Here is a 26967-nt window from a genome sequence, read left to right on the forward strand (position 1 = left end):
TCTCCGGGCGCGGGGCTGCCGGTGTTTCGGGGCGCGGCGCCTGTCTGTCTGAGCGCGAGGCGGGACCGCGGGAGGTGGTGATGGCGGCGGAGACGACGGTCAGTGTCGGTGACAGAGAAAGAGAGAGTGTGTGAGAGAGAGAATGTGAAACTGAGAGAGAGAGTGAGATTGTGAGAGAGTGAGAGAGAAAGAGTGTGAGAGAGAAAGTGTGAGTGAGTGTGAGAGAGAGTGAGACAGAGTGTCAGAGAATGAGAGTGAGTGAGTGAGAGTGAGTGAGAGTGTGAGAGAGAGAGAGACTGTGTGAGAGAATGAGAGTGTGACAGAGAGAGAGACTGTGTGAGAGAGTCAGTGTGTGAGAGAGAGTGTGAGAGACAGAGACTGAAAGAGTGAGAGTGTGACAGAGAGAGACTGTGTGAGACTGAGTGTGTGAGAGTGTGTGTGAGAGTGAGTGTGTGAGAGAGAGTGTGTGTGAGAGACTGTGTGAGTGAGTGAGAGTATGAGAGAGAGAGAGTGAGAGTGTGAGAGAGAGACTGTGAGAGACTGAGAGTGTGTGAGAGAGACTGTGAGAGTGAGAGAGACTGTGAGAGAGTAAGTGTGAGAAAGTGTATGAGAGTGAGAGAGAGAGAGTGTGTGAGAGATAGAGAGACAGAGAGAGTGAGAGAGTGGAAGTGTTTGTTTCTGTGTATAATATTATTAAGTTTTATGGTCCGAACTGATATGACTTCTGTGATGATGTATTGAGGAACATTGAGCGGTTTCGTGGCGGATGATATTCCCGTCTCATTTGCTGTTGTACACTGTGGGATCAGACGGGACCTTCATTCCAGGCCGAGGGGAGAGAGGGACTGAAGCTCCAACAACATTCTTCCACATTTATTCATTCATTTCTAATTCGGGGTATTATTTTTCTCGTGTTGCCTGGTTCGGTGTCAGGGTTTGTTTGTGTGTGTGTGTGTGTGTGTGTGGGTTCAATGTGTGTGAGAGCGAATGTGGGAGAGAGGGTGAGAGACTGACAGTGAGAGTGTGTGTCAGTCTGTGTGTTTGTCTGTATTTGTGTGATAGACTGACTCTGTGTGTGTGTGTGTGTGTGTCAGTCTCTGTGTGTGTGTGTCAGTCTCTGTGTGTGTGCGTATGTCAGTCTGTGTGTGTGTATGTGTCTTAGTGTGTCTGTGTGTGTCCGTGTATGTGTATGTCTGTTTGTGTGTGTGTTTCAGGCTCAGTGTGTGTGAGAGAGAGTGACAGAGAGTGAGAGTATGTGTTTGTGTGTCTATGTCTCTCTCTTTCTCTCTCTCTGTCACCGACACTGACCGTCGTCTCCGCCGCCATCACCACCTCCCGCGGTCCCGCCTCGCGCTCAGACAGACAGGCGCCGCGCCCCGAAACACCGTCAGCCCCGCGCCCGGAGACGGCACTGCGCAGGCGCCGAGTTCAAAAAAATACCGTCGGCCTCGCGCTCAGGGACACCACTGCGCAGGCGCCGAGTCAGAGGGAAAAAGGCGCCAAAGTCAGGCGACGAGAGACACAGAGAGAGAGTCAGACAACAGTGCGGCCATGTCACCCCCCACCCCCCAGTCACCCCCACACCCCAGTCTCCCCCCACCCCCAGTAACCCCCACCCCCCAGTCACCCCGCCTCCCCCCCAGTCACACACACAGACAGTGAGGAGCCAATGTCAACACCTGGTCACCAGACACACAGACACAGGGACACAGAAAGAGAGAGAAAGACCGACAGACATTGGCGAATTTAAACAGTTTACTCCTCACACTGAGGCCTCCCGTCGCCGAGGAGTAAACCCCACAAACAAATCAGGAATGTTTTACCCCAAAAAGATAAAGTTTAATTCCCTCATTAATTCCGAAGAGAAGGAAAGACGAGACAGGAAGGGGTTTGTGTGTGTGAGTGACGCCGCGGCTTCTCTGTCAGGACGTCGGTGAAGTGAAACCTCCGGACAGAGACTCGAAGCTTTTCTGACCCGATGACCGGACGCGGTGAAGACCTTCGTGTTGGACCGTGACCTGCGGTCACCTCACCCCTCGGCTCGGCCTCGAGCGCCGCCACTGTCCAGCGCTCTGGGACCCTCCCCTTCACCAGCGGCGCCATATAAAGGCAAGTTGTTGTTGTTGGTACAGACACAGTATTAATACAGAATGGTTTAGTTTGACACAGTAGCCGTTGTCCCCACCGCAGGGCGAGGAGACGGGCAAACTGTGCAGTGTAATGTTTTATCCGAGGCTCCAGGAAAACAGTACATTGACACTGTACGAAAGGCTGATCCCGTCACTACAGTCATCCAAACAGGTCACTGGGGCCACAAACAGCCCAGACATTTGGGCGTCACCCAAATATATTGCCCACAAAACATACAGTCAGTTCTCTTCACAATATATCCTGTGAAGCGCTTTCAGGCGTCTCGGGTACGCGATGAGACGCCGTATCAAATGCGCGGCTTATTACTGAATTTATTATTAAATGACGAATTACTAACTGATATGCTACAGGACTCCACCGATTAAATCACTCCACAAAAATAACATCCCCGCAAACCATAAGGAAACTAATATTCAAAATTGTAAATAAATGAATAGAAGAGTTTTGTTGGATTCTTTAGGCACTCTACGCCTTTGGCCAAGTAAAAGATTCAGCCCTTTCCAGGTATCCAACAGACAAATGAATATTAGCAATCCCGAAACCTCCAAATGTACCACAATAAATCATCAGAGAAGCATATCCGTCTGGACCCAAACATTGAATATGACTTATGTGAATATAATAATAATAATTCTTGTATTAATGGAGTTCAGGTCCTCCAGCATGTGAGGCGAGAGCTTTAACCGCTGAGCTGCAGGACTCCGCGTGAAGTCCGAATTGCAGGCAAATTGTACAAATTGTGAAAAAGTAGATTTAATAAACATGTGCAATTTAGTACAGCCAGAAAATGTCAGGAACGGATTAAGACTACAGTTTCCCCGATTTAATGTGTCTTGATCCATAACCACATGCGCACAGAGAGCCAAGCGCTGGAATGACATTGAATCGCGGGTTTATTGTGGCTTCTGGATTTCACATCACTCTCAACGTGAAGGACAAATATATTGTGGAAACTGTTCATGACAATCCCGTTGGTTTGACAGCTTTTGAGGAAGAAAGAAACAGCGACAACCTGAACATCTCAAGGTTAGCCTTTACAACAACAGCAATAACAAAACTACACGAGTCTTTTTGGAGTCCTGTAGCTCAGTGATTAGAGCACTCGCTTTGCAAGCGAGAGATCTGAGTTCAATTCCAGGCACAGGGCGAAACCTTGGGCAAGTTTCCTTACTCCACACAGAGCCTAATAATAATCCCTCCAAAGCCAAAAACAATAATAAATTGCTCATTTTCAATCTTCGACTGTTTGTGGGACATTACTGTGCGCTTTGGGACGTCCTCCCGACGTGGAAAGCGCTGTGTCAAATGCAAGGATTATTATTATTATTAGTGCCTTTCACTTCGGGAAGGGACTGGATGGTTAGTGTTTCTGAACCGAGCGCGGGGTCCGGATTGGGGCGGGAGGAAGGTATGGCGGGGTAGTGGAAGGCAGGTGATCGAAACTACTGTTGAAGTGGAGGGTCCTGAGTTGCGTGTTGAAGAAGCCAATGGAGGGAGTGAGTCAGTGGGACTACGGAAAGGAGTTCCAAATGATGGGGACAGAGTGGCTGAAGGCCCACCCACCAGGTACATCTGGAAACTTTGCGGTTTAGCTCGTACCTTTTTATTCTCTGTTGTACATATTCATTATGATGCAGATAACATGCAGATTATTAAAAAAAACATACCTTGTCCTTGATATAGCACTTTGATTTTATCAACCCCCTCCTCAAACCACCCCCCAGCCCCTCAATCGCTCTAACCCCTAATACAACTATCCCATTTCTATCCTAGTATTTCCAATCTGCCCCTCCTTGTCAAACGCATTGTGGCAGGTCAACTTTGGTCTCATCTCTCTCGCCACTTGCTCCTCGAGCCCCTGCTGTCTGGTTTTCGTCCTGACTGCGCACAGCACAGAGATGACGCTGGTCAAAGTCACAAACAATGTTCTCTCTATTTGCGATCAGGATTCCCCCTGCCTCCTCGTCCTCCTGGATCTCTTTACCGTGTTCGACAAGGATGACCATTTAATCTTCCTCTACCACCTCCTCCTCCCTCATCCACCTCAGTGGGACAGTACTCGCATGGTTTGAACCCTACTTAACAAAGAGCCCCGACTTCATCTTGGCCAACGTTTGCTCCTCCTGCCCCCGCCTGATAACCTGTGGGTACCCCAGGTCTACATTCTTGGCCCTCTTCTTTTCCTCATCTATATGCTCCCTCTGGGCTATGTCATCCGCAGATATGGAGTAAACGTCCACATATATACTGATGGTACACAAATCTACTTTGTCTTCTCCAGTATCGACTGCAGGTCCACGAATGTTCCATCATCTTGACTGGCAGACATTGGGGCCTGGATGAGGGCAAACTTCCTGCAGCTGAATATGGACAAGATGGAAGCCATACTCTTTGGCTCCCGTCAACGTATTCACTCCTGCGGATCTGAGCTCCTCAAACTCCATGGGCTCTCCCTCAGACTCACTGAACCTGTGCACAATCTTGGTGTCTGGTTTGACCCCCAGCTCTGTAAAGTTATATTTATGATGTTTATATCAATGCTAATTGCTGTCGTTATTTGAACTGATCACCTTAGTATGGTTTAATGCATAAATGGTCTCCAAAATCCATAGGGGAAACTTGATTTATCTGAACTACTGTTTACACAGAGATGTGGAGTATAAGCAACAGCCTGGCAGTTGGGCCGAATAGCCTGTATTTTCTAACCATCTATGAATCTAAGAGCCACAGCTTGTCTAATCCTTGTTCATATTTATTTCCTCTAACACTGGTGATCATCCTGGTCGCTCTCCTCTTCACTGCGTTAAGGATCTGTGCTGACTCTTTAGTTATTCTTTGCCTCAATCCTTCCATCTTGCGGTTTTGGCTGGTTAGACTCCAGCCTGGGTGATTCTCCCTAGATTATCTAACGATAGTTTACAACTTATCCCTCCAACTCGAGAGATCGGTCTGCTCCGAATATGGTGACACTATAGAGAAGATGGCATATTTCTGAATGGTTTTCACTTTCTTTTACGCTGTAGGAAATAAGACTAAATTATGTTGCAGTCTACAATCTAACGGACTGAATGCCGCCATTTTCTTTCTCTTTCCCGACAAGTGGAAATGATTTTTGATAAATTGGTGCTCATGTTGTTGACTATCTTCCTGGTCCCAAGTCCGAAGCCCAATCCACAGTTACATTAACTGAAATTATCCATAAAAGGCAACATTGCATATTGTTGTAACGTTTCGCTGACTGTTACACAAATGAGGTTCAAAGATCAGGATTAGGAGATTAGATAGAGAACGCAGTGGATGCTCTAAATTGGGCGGGTTGTTAAAATGAATCAAAGGTGAATTTGAAGTTGGAGGTGGCAAAGTCACACTGGTGTTGGTCTGATGATGGGTGGGAAAACAGATTCCCACCTACTCTTGCTCTATAGCAGATTGTACAGTTTCTGGAGACGAGCTTTATTGATGACACTCTATGAAATGGATAATGACCGGAACTCGTCAATCATCTTCTTGTTGTATTAACATAGACAACAACAAATGTCTTATATCGTGCAATGCATGCAGCATATAATCACAGAAACCTTGCGCCTGAGAAATGAGAGTCAGTCCGATTTACAGAAATGAGGGAGAGTGTGTTAGAGATAGGATGGGCATGAGAGAAAGAAACAGATTCAGCGAGCGAGAGATGGAGAAAGCAGTGAATGACTGAGTGAGTGAGATTGTGAGATGGATTTTGTGTGAGGAGCAGTGAGGGAGAAGGTTTGTGAGAGAATGAGAGAAGAGAGTGTGTGTGGGTCAGAGTGTGAGTAAGAAATGAGAGAGACAGTGGAGGGAGAGGGGTGGATGGATATGGAATAAAGAGAGAGATAGAGTGAGTGTGGGTGAGAGAATGAAACAGAAGTTTAGGGAGTGGGAGAAATCAAAGAGGTGAGAGAGAAGCAACCAGTGAGTGTTTGACAGAGGGGGAGACAGATTGATTGTTACAGAGACTGATAGAAGCGAAACAGAGTGGGAGAGTGTGAGTGAGAAAAGAGGGCGAGAGTGATTGACAGAAATGGTGGATGGAGTGAAAGAGAAAGACGGGCTGTGGCGAGAGTAAGAAACCGAGACAGAGAGAAAGCAGAGACAGAGAGTGAAAGGGAATGATTGAGCGTGTGGGTGGAGAAAGTGTTTGCGAAAGAGGAGAGTGAAGAGGGGGGTGTGAGTGACAGAAAGGGGAGATAGAGAGAGTGTGAGAGGGGAAAGAGAGTGCGAGAGCGGTGATGTTGTTTGTGAGAAAGGGTGTGTGAGAGGGTAACTGAGAGAGGGAAGGAATGTGTGAGAGAAACAAAGGGAGAGAGGGCAGAGACTGATTGAGAGAGTGATACAGACAGAGTGTGAGTTGAAAGAGTGAAAATGAGCGAGAAAATCCACAACATTTAACACAATATTAAAAACATTGGCATTTCCAATAAGGTTATTTCTTCCTTTCCCATTTAGTTTTTCGAGAAATCCCTGAAGCCAAACTTTTGTACCACACCCACAAACAAAGAGCCATAGAGATGTACAGCGCAGACGAAGATTATTCAGCTTATAGTGGATGTGGTGGCACTTTTTGATAACAATTCTTTCAGTCCCGTTTCCCTGCTCTGTTCCCAAATTCATTTTTAGATAGTCTACGCCATTCATATCGATATGTAGACATGTTTTGAAAACCAATATGGATTCTGCCTCAACACCATTCCCGCCAGCGCTTTCCATAACCCAACAACCAAATGTGTAGGACAACATATTCTCCAAACCTGCTCATTTACTAGTTTGCTAACTCTCTATCTTAAATTGATGCTTTAAGAACTGAACCTCGACCAGTGGAACTTTTATAGCAGGTAAAGATTGAGTTTCTGTGGAAATCTCCTAGGGAACAGGGCGAGGCTATGATTTACTGCCAGACATTAGCTGCTGGACTCTGACCAGTGTGTGTTATTACCTGTACAGCTCAGAACACTGAAGCCACATCACGAAGAGGCTCGGAAACCAGAGGCAGGAACCGCAGCTCAGTCAGTGGGGAGACAAGACGGTGAGTCTCTCATTAGCTCTGATTGTGGCTGAAACAAAACAGTAAAGTTACACCAGGTTTTAAGCACTTGGAATGAGAGGATAGAAGAAATAGAGTGCGCGTGAGAATTGAGAGGGAGAGGTTGGAGGGAAGAATGGTTGACAGGAATAGGGAGAGAATGAGAGAGAGAGAGAGAAAGAGAGAGAGAGAGTGTAGATGAGTGAAAGAAACAGAGACAGGAAGAGAGGGAGGGGGGGAAAAAACAGAGTGTGAGTGAGAGATCGATAGTGTGAGAAGGAGTGTGTGTGTGTTAGAGGGGGAGACAGAGTGCGGTAGAGAGACGATGGGGTGACAGAAAGAAACAGAGACCGGGAGGGAAAGAAGGAATAAGCAAAGCGGTGAGAGATTGGCAGTGAGTGACTGCACGACGGAGGCGAAGAGATACCTATTGAGTGAGAGAGTGTGTGTGAGAATGTGAGTGAAATGTGAGTGGCAAAGTGAATGACAGAAAGGAGGTGAGAGGGAGAGAGGTGGTGAGAAAGAAACAGAGATATGGAGACAGAGAGTGAAAGAAAGTGAATAAGATTGTGGGAGGAGAGAGTGTTTGTGAAAGAGAGGAGGGAGAAAAGGAGGAGTGAGTTATCGAGAGAGCGTAGACGGAGAGACCTTGAGAGGGGAAAGGAAGTATGAGTGGAGGGAGGGCTGGTGTGGGAGAAGAGTGGGATAGAGAGAGAGGAACTGAGAGAACGAAAGAGTGTCGGTAAGACAGAGAGAGAGGGGGAGCCAATGACTGAGAGAGGACAGAGAGAGAGTGTGTGAGAAGAAAAAGAGAAAATGAGAGAAAAATTTCACAACATTGAACAAAATATAAAACCGGGCATATCCAATATGCTTTTTCCTTCCTTTACTGATCAGTTTTACATTGCTCTTTTCCCAAATCCCTTTTTAGATAGTTGACTCCATTTAGATCGGTTTCAAGTGATTATCTGAAAACCAATCTGGAATCTGCCTCAAACATCATTCCCGCCAATGCTTTCCATCACCCAACAACCAACTGTGCAGGAAAACAAATTCTCCAAACGTCCCAATTTGCCAGTTTGCTAACTCTCTGAAATTGATGCTTTAGGGATTGAACTCTGACCAGAAGGACTTTTATATCAGGTAATCTTGAGTTTCTGTAGAAATCTCCAAGGGAACAGGGTTTGGCTATGATTTACTGCCAGACATTAGCTGTTGGACTCTGACCAGTGTTTGTTGTTACCTGTACAGCCCAGAATACTGAAGCCACTTCACTAGAGGCTCGGGAACCAAAGGCAGGAACGGCAGCTCAGTCAGTGGGGAGACTAGACGGTGAGTCTCTTATTAGATCTGATTGTGGCTGAAATAATGTCATACTATTATCCCAGGTTGTAAGCGCACAGAGAGAAAAACCCATATAAATGCAAGTTGTTGTTGCTCGTGCAACATTTATTGTAATTAAGGAAACCATGAGTAACTGAATGAGCAAGAGTTAAAATATCATTTGTTTCATAAACGGAAGATCTCGCTTTACGACTGTGCTTACGGTCATCCTCCTTCACACATAGTATCCTCCACCACTCCAACATTCTCCGACACACTGTCCGGCGAGTTGGCCGCTATATCAATGCAAGTTGTTGCTGTTATTTGAATTAATCATCGTAGAATGTTTTAAGAAATAAATGGTCTCCGAAATCCATTGGGGAACTTGATTGATCTGAACCATTGTTAACATACTAATGTGGAATTTAAGCAACAGCCACGTGGTCGGACCAAAACTGAGCTGTACTTTCTATGCATCTATGTTGTTGATCGGGTTTCGGTGGGACAGACACTCGGCTGACAAAAAAATTTCAGCTCAGATACCACACTGCTGCTTACATGCTCCAAGCTGCAACCCACTAGAAGGGCACTCTATAGTTGTTGTTGCCATTGTTTTTATTTCCTCCTCTGAGACGTCTCTTTTGTTTGGCGCTGTTTGTCCTACAATAGTTTAAAATTCATCCCTCCAATTTAAGAGATCAGTCTTCTCCGAATATGGAGACGCTGTAGAGGAGCTGGGGTATTGATGAATGGTTCTCACTTTCTTTTACCTTGTAGGAAATAAGACTAAAGTATGTTTCAGTCTGCAATGAAACGGACTGAATGCCGCCATTTTCTTTCTCTTTCTCCGGAAGTGGAAATGATTTTTGACAAAATGGTGCTCAAGTTGTTGACTTTCAAGGACTATCTTCTCGGTCCCACGTCCGGAGCCCAACCCACAGTTACATTAACTGGAAATATCCATAAAAGGCAACATTGCATATTGGCAATGATAACGTTTCACTGACTGTTACACAAGTGAGGTTCAAAGATCAGGATCAGGAGATTAGATAGAGAGCCCAGTGAATGCTCTGAATTGGGCGGGTTGTTAAAATGAATCTAAGGTAAGTTTGAAGTGGGAAGTGGCAAAGTCACGTTGGTGTTAGTCTGATGATGGATGTGAAAATAGATTCCCAACTATTGCTCTGCAGCAGACTGTAGAGTTTCTGGAGACGAGCTTTATTGGTGACACTCTCTCAAATGGATAATTACCAGAACTCGTCACTCATCTTCTTGTTGTATTAACTTACGCAACAACAAATGCTTTACATAGTGCAAATGGTGCAGCGTATAATCACAGAGAAATTGACAGAATGTGAAAGAGGAGTGAATCGAGATAAATTGAGAAAGAAGAACAGAATAGAGGAGAGAGGGAGAGTGTGCTTCAGAAATGAGACAGTCCGATTTACAGAAATGGCGGAGCGTGTGTTGGAGAAAGGATGGGCATGCGAGAAAGAAACAGATTCAGGGAGAGAGCGATTGAGAAAGCAGTGAGTGACTGAGTGAGTGAGATTGTGAGACGGAGTGTGTGTGAGAGTGGTGGAGAGGGGCACTGATGGAGAATGATTGTGAGAGAATGAGAGAAGAGAGTGTGTGTGGGTAAGAGAGTGAGTAAGAAATGAGAGAGACAGTGTGGGGAGAGGGGTGGATGGACATGGAGTAAAGAGAGAGATAGAGTGAGTGTGTAGTGAGATAATGAAACAGAGAAGTTTAGGGAACGGAAGAAAGAAAGAGGTGATAGAGTGAGTGTTTAACAGCGGGGGAGACAGATTGATTGATACTCAGACTGATAGAAGAAAGACAGAGTGTGAGAGTGATTGATAGAAAGGGTGGATGGAGTGAAAGAGAAGGACGAGCTGGGGAGGGTGGGGCGAGAGTAAGAGACAGAGAGGGAGAAAGCAGAGAGAGAGTGAAAGGGAATGATTGAGAGTGTGGGAGGAGAAAGTTTTTGCGAAAGAGGAGAGTGAAGAGGGGGAGTGAGTGACAGAGAGATGGGAGATAGAGAGAGTGTGAGAGGGGAAAGAGACTGAGAGAGGGATGATGTCGTGTGGGGAGAACGGGTGTGTGTGAGAGAGAGTAACTGAGGGAGGGAGGCAACGTGTGAGAGAAACAAAGGGAGAGGGGGAATAGAGTGATTGAGAGAGTGATACAGAGAGAGTGTGAGGGGAAAGAGAGAAAATGAGCGACAAAATCCACAACATTTACCACAATATTAAAAAAATTGGCATCTCCAATAAGTTTATTTCTTCCTTTCCCATTCGGTATTTTGAAAATCCCTGAAGCCAAACTTTTGTTCCACACCCACAAACAAAGAACCATAGAGATGTACAGCACAGACGAAGATTATTCAGCTTATGGTGGATGTGATGGCACTTTTTGATAACAATCCTTTCAGTCCCATTTCCTTGCTCTGTTCCCAAATGCATTTGTAGATAGTTCATTCCTTTTAGATCTATATCTGGATATGTTTTGAAAGCCAATATAGATTCTGCCTCAAACACCATTCCCGCCAGGGTTTCCATAACCCAACAACCAAATGTGCAGGACAACATAGTCTCCAAACCTCCTCATTTGCTAACTTGCTATCTCTCTATCTTAAATTGATGCTTTAAGAACTGAACCCCGACCAGTGGAACTTTTATAGCAGGTAAACATTAAGTTTCTCTGGCAATCTCCAAGGGAACAGGGCGAGGCTATGATTTACTGCCAGGCATTAGCTGTGGACTCTGACCAGGGTGTGTTATGACCTGTACAGCCCAGAACACTGAAACCACATCACTGAGAGGCTCGGGAACCAGAGGCAGGAACCGGAGCTCAGTCAACGGGGAGACAAGACTGTGAGTCTCTCATTTGCTCTGATTGTGACTGAAATAAGGCAGTAAAGTTACTTCAGGTTTTTAGCACTTGGAATGATAGGAGAAGGAGAGATAAACTGCGCGAGAAATGAATGGGAGTCAGAGGGTTGGAGGGTACAGTGGTTGACAGAAATGGGGGAGAGAGTGACAGAAAGGGCGTGGGTGAGTGAATGAAACAGAGACCGGGAGAGAGCGAGAGAGAGACAGCAGACTGTGAGTGCATGGTTGAGAGTGTGGGAAAGAGTGTGTGTGTGTTTGGAGAGGCGTAGAGAGCAAATGGTGGAGAGAGGATATGTTGAGAGAAACAAGCAGAGACAGGGAGGGAGAAAAGGGAGGAAGCAGATCAGTGAGAGAGTGGCAGTGAGTGACTTTATGGCAGAGGGGGAGAGAAATGTGTTAAGAGTGAGAGTGTGGGTAAGAATGTGAGTGGAAAAGTGATTGACGGAAAGGGGTGAGAGAGTGAGAGAGAGTTGAAGTGGTGAGAGAAAGAAAGAGAGACAGTGAGAAAGCAGAGACACAGAGTGAAAGAAAGTGACTGAGATTGTGGGAGGTGAGAGTGTGAAGGAGAGGGGCGAGTGAGTGATCGAGAGAGTGGAGATAGAGAGTCTGTGAGAGGGTAAAGAGAGTGTGAGTGGAGGGATAGGCGTGTGTGAGAGAAGGGGATAGAGCGGGAGAGAGAGAAAGAGGAATTGAGACAGCGAAAGAGTGTCTGTGAGACAGAGCGAGAAGGGGGAGCCAATGATTGAGAGAGGACAGAGAGAAAGTGTGAAAGAGGGAAAGTGAGAAAGAAGGAAAAGAGGAAATCAGAGAGAAAATCTACAATATTTAACACAACATAAGAAACGAATGTCCCCAATATGTTTTTTTTTGGACCTTTCCCGATTAGTTTTTCGAAAAATTCCAGAAGCCAACGTTTTATATCACCCCCACAAACAAACAACCATAGAGATGTACAGCACAGAAGAAGGTTATTCGGTTTATGGTCACATTGGTAGCACTTTTTATAACAATCCTTTCCGTCCCATTTTTCCTGCTCTGTTCGCAAATCGCTCTTTAGATAGGTCACTCCTTTCAGATCGAGATCGAGACATATTTTGAAAGCAAACATGGATTCTGCCTCAAACTTCCCTCCCATCAGGGCTTTCCATAACCAAACAACCAGCTGTGCAGGAAAAAAAAATCACCAAACCTCCCTATATGCCAGTTTGTTAACGATCTTAAATTGGTGCTTAGGCACTTAATCTCGAACAGTGGAACGTTTATAGCTGATAAGCATTTATTTTCTGTGGAAATCTCCTTGGGAACAGGGCGAGGCTGTGATTTACTGCCAGACATTAGCTGCTGGACTCTGACCAGGTGTGTTATTACCTGTACAGCCCAGAACACTGAAGCTCATCACTGAGAGGCTCGGGAACCAGAGGCAGGAACCGGAGCTCAGTCAGCGGGGAGACAAGACGGTGAGTCTCTCATTTGCTCTGATTGTGGCTGAAATAAAGCAGGAAAGTTATTGCAGGTTTTAAACGCAGGGAGATGCCACTCCATGCGAACAGCGCAAGATAAATGCAACTTGCTGTTTTGTAGTTAGTGAAAGTTTACTTATATGAAATAAACGCGGAGCCAGTGATCGTGGAATCATTTAAATTTAATTTGCTTAATTAGTTTAACTAACCATCGTGACATCGTTTAAGGGAGAAATGTTCTTTTACATCTACTCATAAATTTGATTGACCCGAAATATTGTTGATCAACGATGGGCCCTCGTGTGGAATATTAGCACCAGCCAGACTGCACGGGCTGAATGGCTTTTTGCTGAGCTTGTTTAATCCTGGCTGGTAGACGGTTCTTCTAAAACTAGCCATGATCCTGCTTGTTTTCCTCTACACTGCCTTAAGGAGCTGGGCAGACACTTTTGACAGCCATTACCTCAATCGTTCCATCCTGCTCTTTGTGGAGTTAGACTCCAGCTATTAACCCAAAGCACATTCTGGGCTCTCACAAACCTTGGCTCTTGCCAATCTGTGCCGAGCACTTTCCAGCAGTAGTTAAGAAGGATAGACACTCCATAGAGAGGTTGGTCATTCCATCTACAATCGATCGCTGTAGTGTCCACGTATAGGTGGGGTGCATGGACATCTCAACTTTATTTGGATACTGTTTGGTTTGGTGATGGGTGGTGTTAGACCCTCAGCTGACAAAAGTAATACTCAATACAGCAACTACACTACTGTTTAAGTGCTCTAAGATGCCAAAAACGTGAAGGAGCCTATATTGTTGTTCTTGATATTGTTTTGTTGACTTCTCTGAGATGTCCCTTGTTATGGCTGAAGCTCCACAGAATATCTCATTTTGTTTAAAATTCATCCCTGTAACTCAGAGTTTCAGTCTATTGTGGATCTGGAGATGGTGAAGAGAACCTGGACCTTTCTGAATATTGCTCACTAGCTTTCACTATGTGGGAAATCAGACTTAATGCTCAATCGTAATCTTCCCGACTGAATTGCCTCCATTTTCTTTGTCATTCCCCACAACTAGATATGATTTTGTTAAGATGGCTCTCATGTTATTGACTTTTAAAGAGTTGAGTGTAGCTCGCCTGATCTTATTGGTCCAAAGTCTAGAGTCCAACACCCAGTTATATTACCCGAAAATATCCATAAAAGGCAGCATTGCCTGTTTGCATTGATAATGTTTCACTGACTGTTACATAAATGAGGGTTCAAAGAGCACGAACAGGAGATTGAAGCACTGAACACAGTGGAATTAGGCAGTAAACTCAAGTACATCAAAGGGAAGGTTGAAGTTGCAGATGGTACTCGCACCGGTACTCGTGTTAGTCTGATGATGTGTAGGAAGCCGAGTGATTGGGGAATAGAAATAGATACAACACCAATTTGCATTTATATTGCACCCTTCTCGCAGGGTCAGTATCCCAGAGCGCTTCAAACATAACGGGCTATAACAGATATATATTGTAAGAGGAACTGTGTAGGCTGGAGTGAATTGTTTTATTGCTCACATGAAAAGATTAATAAAGAAATGCAGCACTACCTGCACATGACAGCCTGGCTCAGTGCTTGCACTCTCTTACCTGTGTCAGAAGGGTGGGTTTACCCACAAGTCTGGACATGAAATAACACGGTCTAAGATGAGAATCCAATGCAGTGCTTGGGGTATTTTTCATTATCAGAGGTGCAATGCCAAAGGAGTAGAGTTTCAGAACAGGGAAAGAGGAGATGGAGCTTGGCCACTGATGTTCGAGAGCATCAGGCATGGGACCAAAAGTACACATGAGCCAGAATGGAGAGAGCAGCTGGGGCAGTGGCTTTGTAAAATGTCAAAGAGATAGAATGGGCGATCCTTGCAGAGATGTAAACAAGGGGACACGGATCTGAATTGAATCTGAAAGAGAAGCTTTCTAAACAGTGTTCTGAAGGCAAGCCACACATTTTGAGCTGGGTAAACTCCATCAGTGTCCCCTATACATAACCATACCCAATGAGGTCCCCACGCTTCCACTCTTGCCAATTTGTGTCTAATACTTTCAGGGATAAGGTTAAAAGTAGATATACCTCTGGGCCATTCCATTCTAAGCAAAGCGTGTTTGATGTGTTGGTGGGTGGAAGCAGTCTCAGTCTGGTTTGGATATCCTTAATCACCGTGATGGCTTTGTACATGTGCTAGACACCCGACAACCAAGTTACATACTACAGGATCAAGTGAAGCGAGAGGATGATGGTAATACGATACTAAATCTCATCTGATGTGTTTGTGTGGAGGAAGGAGAAGAAGCTGTTAGAGTACACAAAATGCAGAGTGGGGGGGGGTATTGCATGCACAAGTACAAGTGACGAGGAATTGAGGCGGACTCAACAGCAGAAAGAGTAAGTGTGAAATGGATTGAGAGAGAGAAAGAGAGAGAGGACCATAGTTAGGGGCATGGGAACTGTAGGCAATGGTGGTGTGGAGTGGGATATCCAGGTTCAACATGTGATATCCTGGCTGGTGAAGTATGTGCGTGTGTTAGTTTGTCAGTGTTGGTGTCATGGGGCTGAGTTGAAGGGTGTGTGTGTGTAGGTGTTGCTGATTGAGTGTTTGTGTGTGTCAGTGTTGTGACTTGGGGGTTAGTTGTGGAAATATATGTGTGTCATTGTTGATAACATGGAGCTGAGATGGTGAAGTGTGTGGATCAGTGTTGGTAACATGGAGCTCAGCTGTTTATCGTTGTGTGTCAGCGTTGGTGACGATACCATGGGGCTGAGCTGATGGAGGTTGTGTGTGTCATTGTTGGTGCCATGGAGCTGAGCTGGTGAAGTGTGTCTCAGTGTTGATGAAGACACCATGGGGCTGAGCTGCTGGAGCTTTTGTGTGTCGTTGTTGGTGACACGTTGCTGAACTGGTGAAGTGTGGTGTAAGCGTTGGTGACATGGAGCTGAGCTGGTGAAGTGTGTTGGTGTCAGTGTTGGTGATGGCACCATGAGGCTGAGCTGGTGAACTGTGTTGGTGTCAGTGTTGGTGAGGGCAAAGTGGGATGAGCTGGTGAATTGTGCGTGGGTTAGTGTTGTTGAGGACACTGTGGGGCTTTGCTGGAGAAGTGTGTGTCAGTGTCTATGCCATGTGGTTTTGTTGGTGAAGTGTGTGTGAATGTCTGTGGCATGGGGCTGAGTTGGGGAATTGGGTATGTCAGGGTTGGTTACATGGTGCTGAGCTGGAGAAGTCTGCGTTGTCAGTGTTGGTGGCATAGGGCTGAGCTGGTGAAGTGTGTGTGTGTGTTGGTGGCAAGAAGCTGGGCTGTAGATGTGTACGTGTATCAGTGTTGATTAGTGCAGTCCTGCAGCTCAGTGGTTAGAGCACTCGCTATACAAGTGAGAGACTTGAGTTCAATTCCAGAGGGCGAAACCTTGGGCAAGTTTCCTTACTCCACACAGAGCCTAATAATAATCCCTCCAAAACCAAAAACAATAATAAATTGGTCATTTTCAATCTACGATTGTGTGGGACATTGCTGTGCGCAATTGGCTGCCGCGTTCGCCCACAAATATGCAGTCAATTCACTTTACAGTGTGCTCTGTGAAGCGCTTTAGGACGTCCTCCCGACGTGAAAAGCGCTATATCAAATGCAAGGATTATTATTATTATTGATGACATGGTGCTCAGTAGAGGAAGAATGTGTTGGTGTCATGGGGCTGATTTGGGGATGTGTGTGCATCAGTCTTGGTGAGGACACCGTGGTGATGATCTGGAGATGTGTGTTTTTGTCTCTGCGGGTGGCATGGAGCTGGACTGGGTAAGCGTGAATGCCAGGAAAAACCCGGGAAAGAATGCTAAAGCAAGGCCAGTCACACTGACATCAGTGGGAGAGAAACGTCTGGAGACTATAATCCGGGATAATATAAAATTTCACTCAGTAAAGTATGGGTTAATAAAGGACAGTCAACATTGGTTTATTAAAGACAAATCGGTCCTGAAGAAACCGATAGAGTCTTTTAATGAAGGATTGGAGAGTATGGATGAAGGTTGTGCAGTTGATGTAGTTCATATGGATTCTCAAAAGTGTTTGATAAAGTGCCACATAAGAAATTTGTAAGCAAACTGGAACCCCACGGTATCAAATGCACAGTAGTAGCATTGATACAGAACTGGCTGGGAGACAGAAAACTGAGAGGGGTGTGTACACCGGTGTCCCCCAGGAGTCGCTGTTGGATCCACTGCTGTTTCTGATCTACACAAATAACCTGGACTTTGGTGTAGGAGTATATTTTCCAAATTTCCAGTTGAGACTTAGCTCGGAAAGGTAGCAAACAGTGAGGAGGATCGTAGCATAATGTAAGGGGACACAGACAGACTGGTCAAATGGGCAGACACGTGACGTATACATCTTACTGTGGAGAAATGTGAAGTAATACATTTTGGGAGGAAGAGTGAGGAGGGCAATATAAGATAGATGGTAGAATCTTAAAGGGGGTGAAGGACAAAAGAGACTGGGGTTCATACAAGTAAATCTTTGAAGTTGGCAGGACAGGTATATAATGCTGTTAAGAAAGCATGCAGGATAGCAGGCTTTACAAATAGGGGCATAGTATACAAATGTCAAGAAGTTATGATGAACATTTATTATACAATGGTTAGGCCTCAGCTAGAGATTGTGATGAGTGATGAGCACCACACTTTAGGAAGGATGTCAATGGATTGGAGAGGGTGCAAAGTAGATTTACAGCAGGAGACCAGGAATGAGGGACTTCAGTTATCAGGAGAGGCTACAGAAGCTAGGATTATTCTCATTGGAGCAGATAAGGTTTAGTTGAGACTTAATAGATGTTTACAAAATGATGAAGTGATTTGACAGCTTGAACCAGGAGAAAGAATTTCCACTGGTGGGTGGGTCGGTAACCCGAGGACACCGATTTAAAATAGTTGTTAAAAGAAGCAGCCGGGAGGGAAGGAGAATTTTTTTCGGATCTGGAATACATTGCCTGAAAAGGTGTTGGAAGCCGATTCTAGAGAAGAAGTAGAGAGAAGTAGATAATTATTTGGGGAAGGCAAATTTGCATGGCTATGAGGAGAGAGCGGTGGAATGGTTTTGGTTTGGGCAGCTCTTTTCAAAGAGCCGGCACAGATAAAATCGGCCGAATGGCCTCCTTTTCTACTCTATGATTCTGCGGCTGCTGTATTCACCTACAAAATACAGATTCACTATGATTCGCCGTAAGCGGGGAAGTGTTTTGAGACATCTTACTAACTTGAAAGAAAACAAATGCAAGAAACGTCAGTACATTTACGCCTTACTGCATTTGAGTAAGAAATTTGAATATACTTAATTGCTGAATTTGAACTTGTCATGACGATAGTCTTGAAATTTATTTCATTGTAGGGTAAATGTCAATTGTGAGAAAGTAGGAGAGTCCATTAGAAATGCTAACCTGGTGTTCTGCCTGAGAGATCACGTCTGGATTCTCTGTTAGCCTTGCAACTATTAAAAACGCTCAACACCTGTCGCAAATCTTACAAACTAGGCTGCACATAGCAGCAGTTGAGGGGATTTTGAAACATTGTTGGAAAGAGGAAATATTTTTCTGAAACACAGAACCACGAGAAAACAGATGTCTCAATTAAATGGTCACCATCACCACTACTAAGCACATCTACATCTGGCAGGACTGAAACAGCGACCACATCTGGTGTTGCCCAACTACATTGTGAATCAGTTCCACCACTTTGGGAGATTGGAGTGAGATGGCCTCCACGGAGACTGAACCAAGTGCCAGTGCAGAGGGCAATGGAATGACCCGTGGTGTGGATCAAACCCCCTGCAACAGACCAACAGGTAATAGCTTCCCTTTAACTGATTTCGAGGAAAAATTTAAAGGGATCATAATGAACAAATGTAATGTGTTTATTAAGTACGTTTAAACAAAAGCACGTACATTTATCTCACACACTTTGGAGCCGGAAGATCAGTCAATATTTATTGGGGTTGAGCAACAAGATCAGGGACATGTTGGACGGTTCATGAACCAATCACTGATGATGACAGACCATCCAGACTGGCCCGTGGGCAGGTCTTGTAGTGAAAATGCAGCCAACCTGACACATGGGCAGGGCTTACAGTGACTAATCAGCCTGCCTGGCACATGGTCAGGTCTTGCAGTGATAGATCATTCCTGGGGGATAGTATGCTTCCACATCAGCTCCTACTGAGGTTGCAAACCAAAGCCATTGTGGGTAAAGTGGACACAGTCCACATGTATGATAGACAATTCCACTGCACCGCTTCCTCCTTCTCCTCCAGCTGCAACTCCAAGTCCGCTGATGCCCTGTCAGTTTGTGTGACGGGCATCATGGCATGGATAAGTGCAAACTTCCTGCAGCTCAACGTCGGCAAGATGGAAGCCATACACTTTGGCTCCCGCTAACGACTTCTTTCTTGTGGCTCCGAACTCCTCAAACTTCTCGGTCTCTCCCACAAACACACTCTACCCGTGCAAAAATTAGGTATTAGGTTCTCTCCGTAGCCTTCCTTTCTCCCCCACATCCGTTCCCTGACCAGGACAGTTTGTTTTTCCACCTCTGTCACATCACCCGCCTCTGTTCGTACATCACATCCGCAGCAGACAAAACACTCATCCACGCCTTTGCCACTTCTCGGCTGGACATTTCGAATGCCCTCCCTCCTGGTCTCCTGAGTTCCACCATAAAGAGCATTTAATTAACTCCGTCATCCGGATGCTGAACCACAGAAAAGAGAGGATCCAAATCACTTCAGTCCTTGCCAGACTGCACTGGCTCCCAATTTCCGAAAAGATCGATTTTCAAATCCTCTCTCTCGTTTTCAAATCCCTACATGTCCCTGCACCTCCCTACCCTTCCGACTTGCTCAATCCCCATTCCACCACCTGCTGCCTTGGGAGGATGGGAATTCCAATTCCCGCCATGGGACTTTAACCTATAAACTTTTGAATCTGGTATGAATGTGTTCAACTTAAGAGATCAACTGGAGATGTTCAAAAATAAGAAGGGTTTTGATCGAGTAGAGCGGGAGAAACTCTTTCGACTGGAGTGTAGATCGGTAACCAGGGGACACAGATTGAAGATAATTGGCAAAAGAACCAGCGAGGATTCCTGCAGTGGATTGTCAGGCTGGTCTATGAGGTCAAAATTCTTATGTGTAGCTTGAATCACAACCTTCTGACTCAGGGGTGAGAGTGATACCAACTGAGCCAGGCAGACAGGTGTATGATGTCAGTTACTAAATGTTGTTTTTGGCCAACTGAAGTTTGTTTATTCTGGGCTTTTGAAACAATCAACTTGTTAATATACTCCGAAACATGTTTTGAGGAACAAAAGTAAAATAATGTCTGACTAATGCTTTTATTGGTCGCTAACAGGTACAAATACCTTATTCACTGAGACCCTGGCCCTGTATGATGATTACCAGCTGCACAGACTGACAAAGTTCTACCGGGACAGATTGGAACAGGCTATTGAGGAAGGCGTGGAGGACATCAGCTCAAGGCTCAGACAGAAGGAATGTTTCAGCCCGCAGGAGCACAAAGTAGGTTTGAGACAGACTGCATCATTTTCCTTTCATTTGTTAAAGTCTCAGAAAGTCAGTGCTTGCCTGCACGGCTCAAGTGCTGCTTTTTTCAGAAAATCAACAATAGCAAACAAGCAGCTTATGCAAAAGCATAAGCGAAAGCATTTTATGTTAAAATACAGAACATGCACCATATGTGTGTCGTGGATCAGTACAGAGCAGTGTAAGAGGTGTCTGTATGATCAAAAAACTAAGAACAGAAACTTGCATTTATTTAACGCCCTTCGCGTGGCGAGGAAGTCACAAGGCACTGGACAGTGAAGTTAGAGCACGAGCTGGATTTGGGAAGTGTCGGGGAGGGCGGATGATGAAAGGGTGGTCACAGAGGTAAGCAGTTTGTGGATGGAAGAGGAAGCAAGTCCAGTAAATCCGTCAATGGTGCTGGGTATTGCTGGTCACTGTCACTGTTCATGTTTCACACATTAATACATTAATGCTCACTCTACGCAGAAACTCACTGAGCTCACACACAGTGGGCAGAGGAGACAAAGCTCCAAATTTCTTCTGAACCTGGTGATGGGGAAAGGTTCTGATGCCCGGAGAGTGATGTGGGAATCCTTTGTGAAAATGAGGCCCACTTTGCCCAAACTGAACAAAATCATGACGGAAATACAGCAACAAGGTAATGTGTGGTGTTACTCTGTGCCTCCATTCACATTTTACTGATACACCATCGCTTCAATTTAATAATATGAACTGTATTCAAACAGGTGCCAGTCTAGTGGATGAAGTGACCATTGTCCGAAGTGTATCAGGTGTCTCCAGTGATCTGAAAGGTATGTGACAGGGACAAGATACACAGCAGTCAATCACTTCTGAAATACACAGTTTGGCAGTTTACTATTTACTGATGATATCCAGAAAATACAAATAGGGGAGGGGGGATGTGGGAGGAGGGAGCAAAGATTGGACTGGAGAGAGGAGTATGTTGGGGAGAGGGGTGTATGCTGGGCAGAGGGGATTATGGAGTGGGGAGAGGGGATTATGGAGTGGGGAAGGGAGTTGGGTAGGAGAGCATGGATGGGAGAGGGGAGCATGAAGGAGACAGGTAATCATGCACGGGAGAGGGGAGCATGGAGTGTTCAGGTAAGCTTGCAGGGGAGAGCGGAGCATACAGGGGAGTGGGGAGCCGAGAGGGGAACATGGAGGGGAACACCGGAGAGTAGAAGGGAGCATAGAGGGGCAAAAAGAGCATGGAGGGGACCATTGAGGGGAGTTTGGAGCAGGTAGGGAGCATGGAGGTCAGCATGGAGGGGAGCATGGAGGGGAGCATGGAGGAGAGAGGAGAGGTGAATATGAACGGGAGAGGCGGTATGCAGGGGAGTGGAGAAGGCGAATATAGAAGCGAGACAGTATCATAGAGGCGAGAGGGATTATGGAGGAGAGAGGGGATTATGGATGAAGAGTGTATTATAGAGGGCTGAGGGGCGTACGAAGGGGAGAGGGGCGTACGAAGGGGAGAGGGGCGTACGAAGGGGAGAGGGGCGTACGAAGGGGAGAGGGGCTTACGAAGGGGAGAGGGGCGTACGAAGGGGAGAGGGGCGTACGAAGGGAGAGGGGCGTACGAAGTAGAGAGGGGCGTACGAAGGGGAGAGGGGCGAACGAAGGGGAGAGGGGCGTAGGAAGGGGAGAGGGGCGTAGGAAGGGGAGAGGGGCGTACCGAGGGGAGAGGGGCGTACCGAGGGGAGAGGGGCGTACCGAGGGGAGAGGGTCGTACCGAGGGGAGAGGGTCGTACCGAGGGGAGAGGGGCGTACCGAGGGGAGAGGGGCGTACCGAGGGGAGAGGGGCGTATGGAGGGGAGAGGGGCGTACGTAGGGGAGAGGGGCGTATGGAGGGCAGAGCGGAATATGGATGGAGTGGTCAGCATGGAGGGGCGAGGGGCGTATTGAGGGGCGAGGGGCGTATGGAGGCGAGAGAGGCGTATGGAGGGGAGAGGGACGTATGGAGGGCAGTAGGGCGTATGGAGGGGAGCGGGGCGTATGGAGGGGAGAGGGTCGTACCGAGGGGAGAGGGGCGTACCGAGGGGAGAGGGGCGTACCGAGGGGAGAGGGGCGTACCGAGGGGAGAGGGGCGTACCGAGGGGAGAGGGGCGTACGTAGGGGAGAGGGGCGTATGGAGGGGAGAGGGGCGTATGGAGGGGAGAGGGGCGTACGTAGGGGAGAGGGGCGTACGTAGGGGAGAGGGGCGTATGGAGGGGAGAGGGGCGTATGGAGGGGAGAGGGGCGTATGGAGGGGAGAGGGGCGTATGGAGGGGAGAGGGGCATATGGAGGGGAGAGGGGCATATGGAGGGGAGAGGGGCGTATGGAGGGGAGAGGGGCGTATGGAGGGCAGTAGGGCGTATGGAGGGGAGCGGGGCGTATGGAGGGGAGAGCGGAGTATGGATGGAGTGGTTAGCATGGAGGGGAGAGGGGATTATGGACGGGAGAGCGGAGTGTGGACGGGAGAGCGAAGTGTGGACGGGAGAGCGAAGTGTGGACGGGTAAGGGGAGTATGGCGGAGAGAGCGGAGTATGGCGTGGAGAGCAGTGTATGGAGGGGAGAGCGGTGTATGGAGGAGAGAGCGGTGTATGGAGGGGAGAGGGTGTATTGAGGGGAGAGAGGATTATGGAGGTGAGAGAGGATTATGGAGGTGAGAGGGTAGTTTGGAAGGCAGTGAGGAGCATAGAGGGGAGAGAAAGGTATGGAGGGAATAGGAGAGTATGGAGGGGAGAGGGGTGTGTAGAGGGGATTATGGAGGGGAGAGGGGAGTATGGAGTCGAGACGAGAGTATGGAGGGGGAGGGTAGTATGGAGGCGAGAGGGGAGTATGGAGGGAAGAGGGGAGTATGGAGGGGAGAAAGGAGAATGGTGGGGTGTATGGAGGGGAAAAGTGAACATGGAGGGGAGAAGAGAATATGGAGGGGAGAGATAGGAGGGAGGGATAGTAGGCAGCCGAAGGAAGATGGGAGAAGGGAGATGAGGAGTGAGGGGAATGATCCTTATTTAATTCTTAAATTCTTTCAGCAAATATTACTTTGGAATGATCTTTCCCACAAGAAGTCACACATTCATGATATAATGCCCTGAAAATCTACCATGGTTTGAATGTTCTGACCTGAGTCCAATTCCCGACAGAGGGCGAAACCTTGGGCAAGTTTCCTTACTCCTCACGCCTAATAATAATCCGTCCAAAAAAACAAAAAAACACAATAAATTGGTCATTTTCAATCCATGACTGTTTGTGGGACATGGCTGTGAGCAATTGGCTGCCTCGTTTGGCCACAAATATACAGTCAATTCAGTTTACAGTATATTCTGTGAAGCACTTTGGGACGTCTAGCAGACGTGAAAAGTGTTATATCAAATCAAGGATTATTGCTATTATTATTATTAACAATTTAATTCAGATTGTTTACTCCTTGTTTGTTCAGCTCAGTTTGTGTTCCTCTTGTCTCGGAGTCAGAGTTATGGGTTTCAGTTCACAATATATAAATACGGAAATCAGGGTGGCATGTAGCAAAAACAACGTGTTATAATTGGAGATTTTATTTTTCACATGGACTGGGAGAAGCAGAACACCTCAAGTAGTAACGACGTAAATGGCACTCTGTAAAAGTAGTTTTGTTGTTGTTATTGCGTTCAGTTTTGGGCACCACACCACAAGAAAGATATATTAGAGGGCTGCAGCGCTGATTCACCAGAATGTTATTAGGCCAAAAAGGGTTAAGTTACGAGAAAGGCTGCTTAAACTTGGATTGTATTCCCTCGAGTTTGGAAGATTGAGAGGTGATTTGATGGAGGTTTTTAGGGCGATAAAGGGATTTGATAGGGAAGATGCAAAAAGCTATTTCCTAGGTTGGGGGAATGCAAATCAAGGGAGGATATTCTTACACGTAGAACCAGACCATTTAAGAGTGAAAGTAGGAAGCATTTTTTCCCTCAAAGGGTGTTAGAAATCTGGAACTCTCTCCCCCAAAAGGTCATGGATGCTGGATCCATCCACTCCGTCAAGAAAGAGATTGACAGATTTTTGGTAGGTCGGGGTATTAAAGGATACGGGGAGAAAGCAGGAAATTTGATTTGAAATTCCAGTAAAGATATAGATCAGCCATGATCTAATTAAATGGCGAACAGGCTCGATGGCTGAATGGCCTACTCCTGACCCTATGTTCCTGAACATCAACAGGATATGTTGACACTCCAGTGCCATTCTGGGTTGTGCTGCATTGAAGTCGATGCCGTCATTTGGACATTAAACTGAGGTCCCGTCTGCCTATTCGGGTGGATGTTAAAGATCCAGCGGCACTATTTGAAAACAGAATGGAATTTCTCTCTCCCGGATTCCTGGCCAACAAACCCTCAAATAAATGTAGTCACACAGTTCCCGACTACTTGTGGCTGCTGTCGCTTTTCGCAATGTGGCTGCTGCATCTGCTCAAGAAACACAGTCACTACACTTTAAAGTAATTCGTATGCAGCGCTTTAGAATGCTTTCCTTCTTTCAAAGCCCCTTAACTGAAACTAAGTGTCATTTTTTAATAATGCTAAATAATTCCTCAATTTACTCTCCGATTATTTATTGTTCCACATGAAGCCATTCAGCAATTGCACAAGGAGACGTTAAAGAAACAAAGTGAGAAACTGGTAGTAAATACCATTCTGATAAAGGAGAAGGTGAAGCAGTTTCAGTTGGTTGATCGCTACACAGAGCTAACAATCATTTCTGATGTACGTGAACGGGATCTGGTAGAACATGAGCTGCTGGCGAGAGGCAGAGACCACGAGGAGTGGAGACAGAAGCAGCTCCGGGGAGAGCTGGAAAAAATCCGAATTGATAAACTGTTCCACAGCAGCTTCTCTGGAGGAGGTCCAATTTCCTGGTTGAAAAAATTCTACAAGAGAAGCGGATCTGGCAATTTCACAGGGACTTCCGCAGTAGTGAGTGGAGTGGCAGGGATTGGAAAAACAACCATGGTGCAAAAGATTGTCCATGACTGGGCCACAGGCAAAATCTATCCTCACTTTCACTTTGTTTTTATTTTGAAATTTCGAGACCTAAACACTCGTAACATCAGATTAACACTGAGACAGTTAATCTTGGATGAATATCCGTACCTGAAATATGTTCTGGACGAGCTGTGGAAACACCCAGAGAGATTGCTCTTTATATTTGATGGTTTGGATGAATTCAGGCGAAGCATTGAGTTCGCTGACAGTTGGAGAGAAGCAGAGTCTCAGAGTAGATGCACAGACCCCGGTTTCTGGTGTGACGTGTCTGAAATTGTGTACAGTTTAATACAGAAAAAGCTGCTGCCAGGCTGCTCAGTGCTGGTGACCAGCCGCCCCACTGCATTACAGTTACTGGCAAAGGCTCAGGTCAGTGTCTGGGCTGAAATCCTGGGATTTGTGGGTGAAGAGAGAAGGGAATATTTTCACAAGTTTTTTGAAGATCAGGAGGTGGCGGCTGCTGTTTACAGCCACGTGGAGGAGAACGAGCTCCTGCTCACCATGTGCTACAACCCGTCCTACTGCTGGATCCTCGCTCTGTCTCTGGGTCCCTTCTTTACACGGAAACACAGCAACAAACAGCGAGTTCCCAAGACAGTCACACAACTCTTCTCCTATTATATTTATAACATACTATCACATCACAGTGTCAAGATGGAAAGCCCCCGTGATGTGATGCTGAAGATTGGTGAGATGGCCTTCACTGGAGTCTCCCAGAGAAACATTGTCTTTAATGATGAAGATCTGATCAAATATAACCTCCAGCCTTCCCAGTTCCTCTCTGGCTTTCTCATGGAACTTGTGGAGAGAGAGTCTTCAGAGCACAGTGTGGTCTACACATTCCCGCACCTCACCATCCAGGAGTTTGTAGCCGCACTCGCTCAGTTCCTGTCTCCAAATCCAGGAAATCTGAGGAAACTCCTAAATGAAGCTCACAGGGAGGAGGACGGCCGGTTTGAGATATTCCTGCGCTTTGTTGCTGGTCTCTCCTCCCCACGGGCAGCTCAGCCACTGGAGAAGTTTCTGGGTCCATTTGTCCATCAGACAACCTGCGCGGTGATCGATTGGCTGAAGGAGAAGGTTAAAGCTCAGATCAGAGACACAGACACCGTCACTGGGAAAAGGAAGCTGCTGAACACACTCCATTACCTGTTTGAGTCTCAGAATCAAGCCCTAGCAGAGCAAGCACTGGACTCTGTACAGACACTGACATTTGGTGACTCCTCTCCAGAGAAAGCATTGAGACTGACACCGATAGACTGTGTTGTGCTGTCTCAGGCCATTGGACTGTGTGACACAATAAAACGACTCAATCTGAGGAGTTGCTACATTCAGGAGGAGGGTATTCAGCGTTTGGTTCCTACTCTGCACAAGTGTCAGAAGTTGCAGTAAGTTTACTCTTTTTGTAAACCTCATTCTTATTATTTTTATATCAAACTCAAATTCCAGGACTCTACTGATATTAAGCACCA

The 26967-nt window shown here is 46.3% G+C and overlaps 1 protein-coding gene across 8 annotated transcripts; it reads left to right on the forward strand.

Moving 5' to 3' along the window:
* Positions 1–26902, forward strand: LOC103172960 (NACHT, LRR and PYD domains-containing protein 3-like). Of its 8 annotated transcripts, XM_042346247.1 has the most exons (11): positions 1–98; positions 7123–7204; positions 8310–8344; positions 8453–8533; positions 11319–11400; positions 12795–12875; positions 18571–18739; positions 20301–20467; positions 20960–21131; positions 21220–21285; positions 25083–26902. In XM_042346247.1, exons 7-11 carry the CDS (start codon positions 18649–18651, stop codon positions 26885–26887), a joined length of 2301 nt encoding a protein of 766 aa, XP_042202181.1. In that variant the 5' UTR covers positions 1–98; positions 7123–7204; positions 8310–8344; positions 8453–8533; positions 11319–11400; positions 12795–12875; positions 18571–18648; the 3' UTR covers positions 26888–26902. The 8 variants fall into 8 exon arrangements, with proteins under 8 accessions (XP_042202181.1, XP_042202176.1, XP_042202183.1 ...); XM_042346242.1 differs by lacking the exon at positions 8310–8344; XM_042346244.1 differs by lacking the exons at positions 1–98; positions 8310–8344 and adding an exon at positions 4634–4659.
* The last annotated feature ends 65 nt before the right edge of the window (positions 26903–26967 follow it).

This window comes from Callorhinchus milii, unplaced genomic scaffold (assembly GCF_018977255.1).
Source record: "Callorhinchus milii isolate IMCB2004 unplaced genomic scaffold, IMCB_Cmil_1.0 Scaffold481, whole genome shotgun sequence".
Lineage (NCBI taxonomy): Eukaryota > Metazoa > Chordata > Chondrichthyes > Chimaeriformes > Callorhinchidae > Callorhinchus > Callorhinchus milii.

Excerpts from the sequence above, each read along its gene's own strand:
- LOC103172960 (XM_042346247.1), top strand. The coding sequence starts at position 18,649 with ATGGCCTCCACGGAGACTGAACCAAGTGCCAGTGCAGAGGGCAATGGA. Across the intron at positions 21,132-21,219 it reads GACGGAAATACAGCAACAAG|GTGCCAGTCTAGTGGATGAA; the intron begins GTAATGTGTGGT and ends GTATTCAAACAG. Across the intron at positions 21,286-25,082 it reads TGTCTCCAGTGATCTGAAAG|CCATTCAGCAATTGCACAAG; the intron begins GTATGTGACAGG and ends TTCCACATGAAG.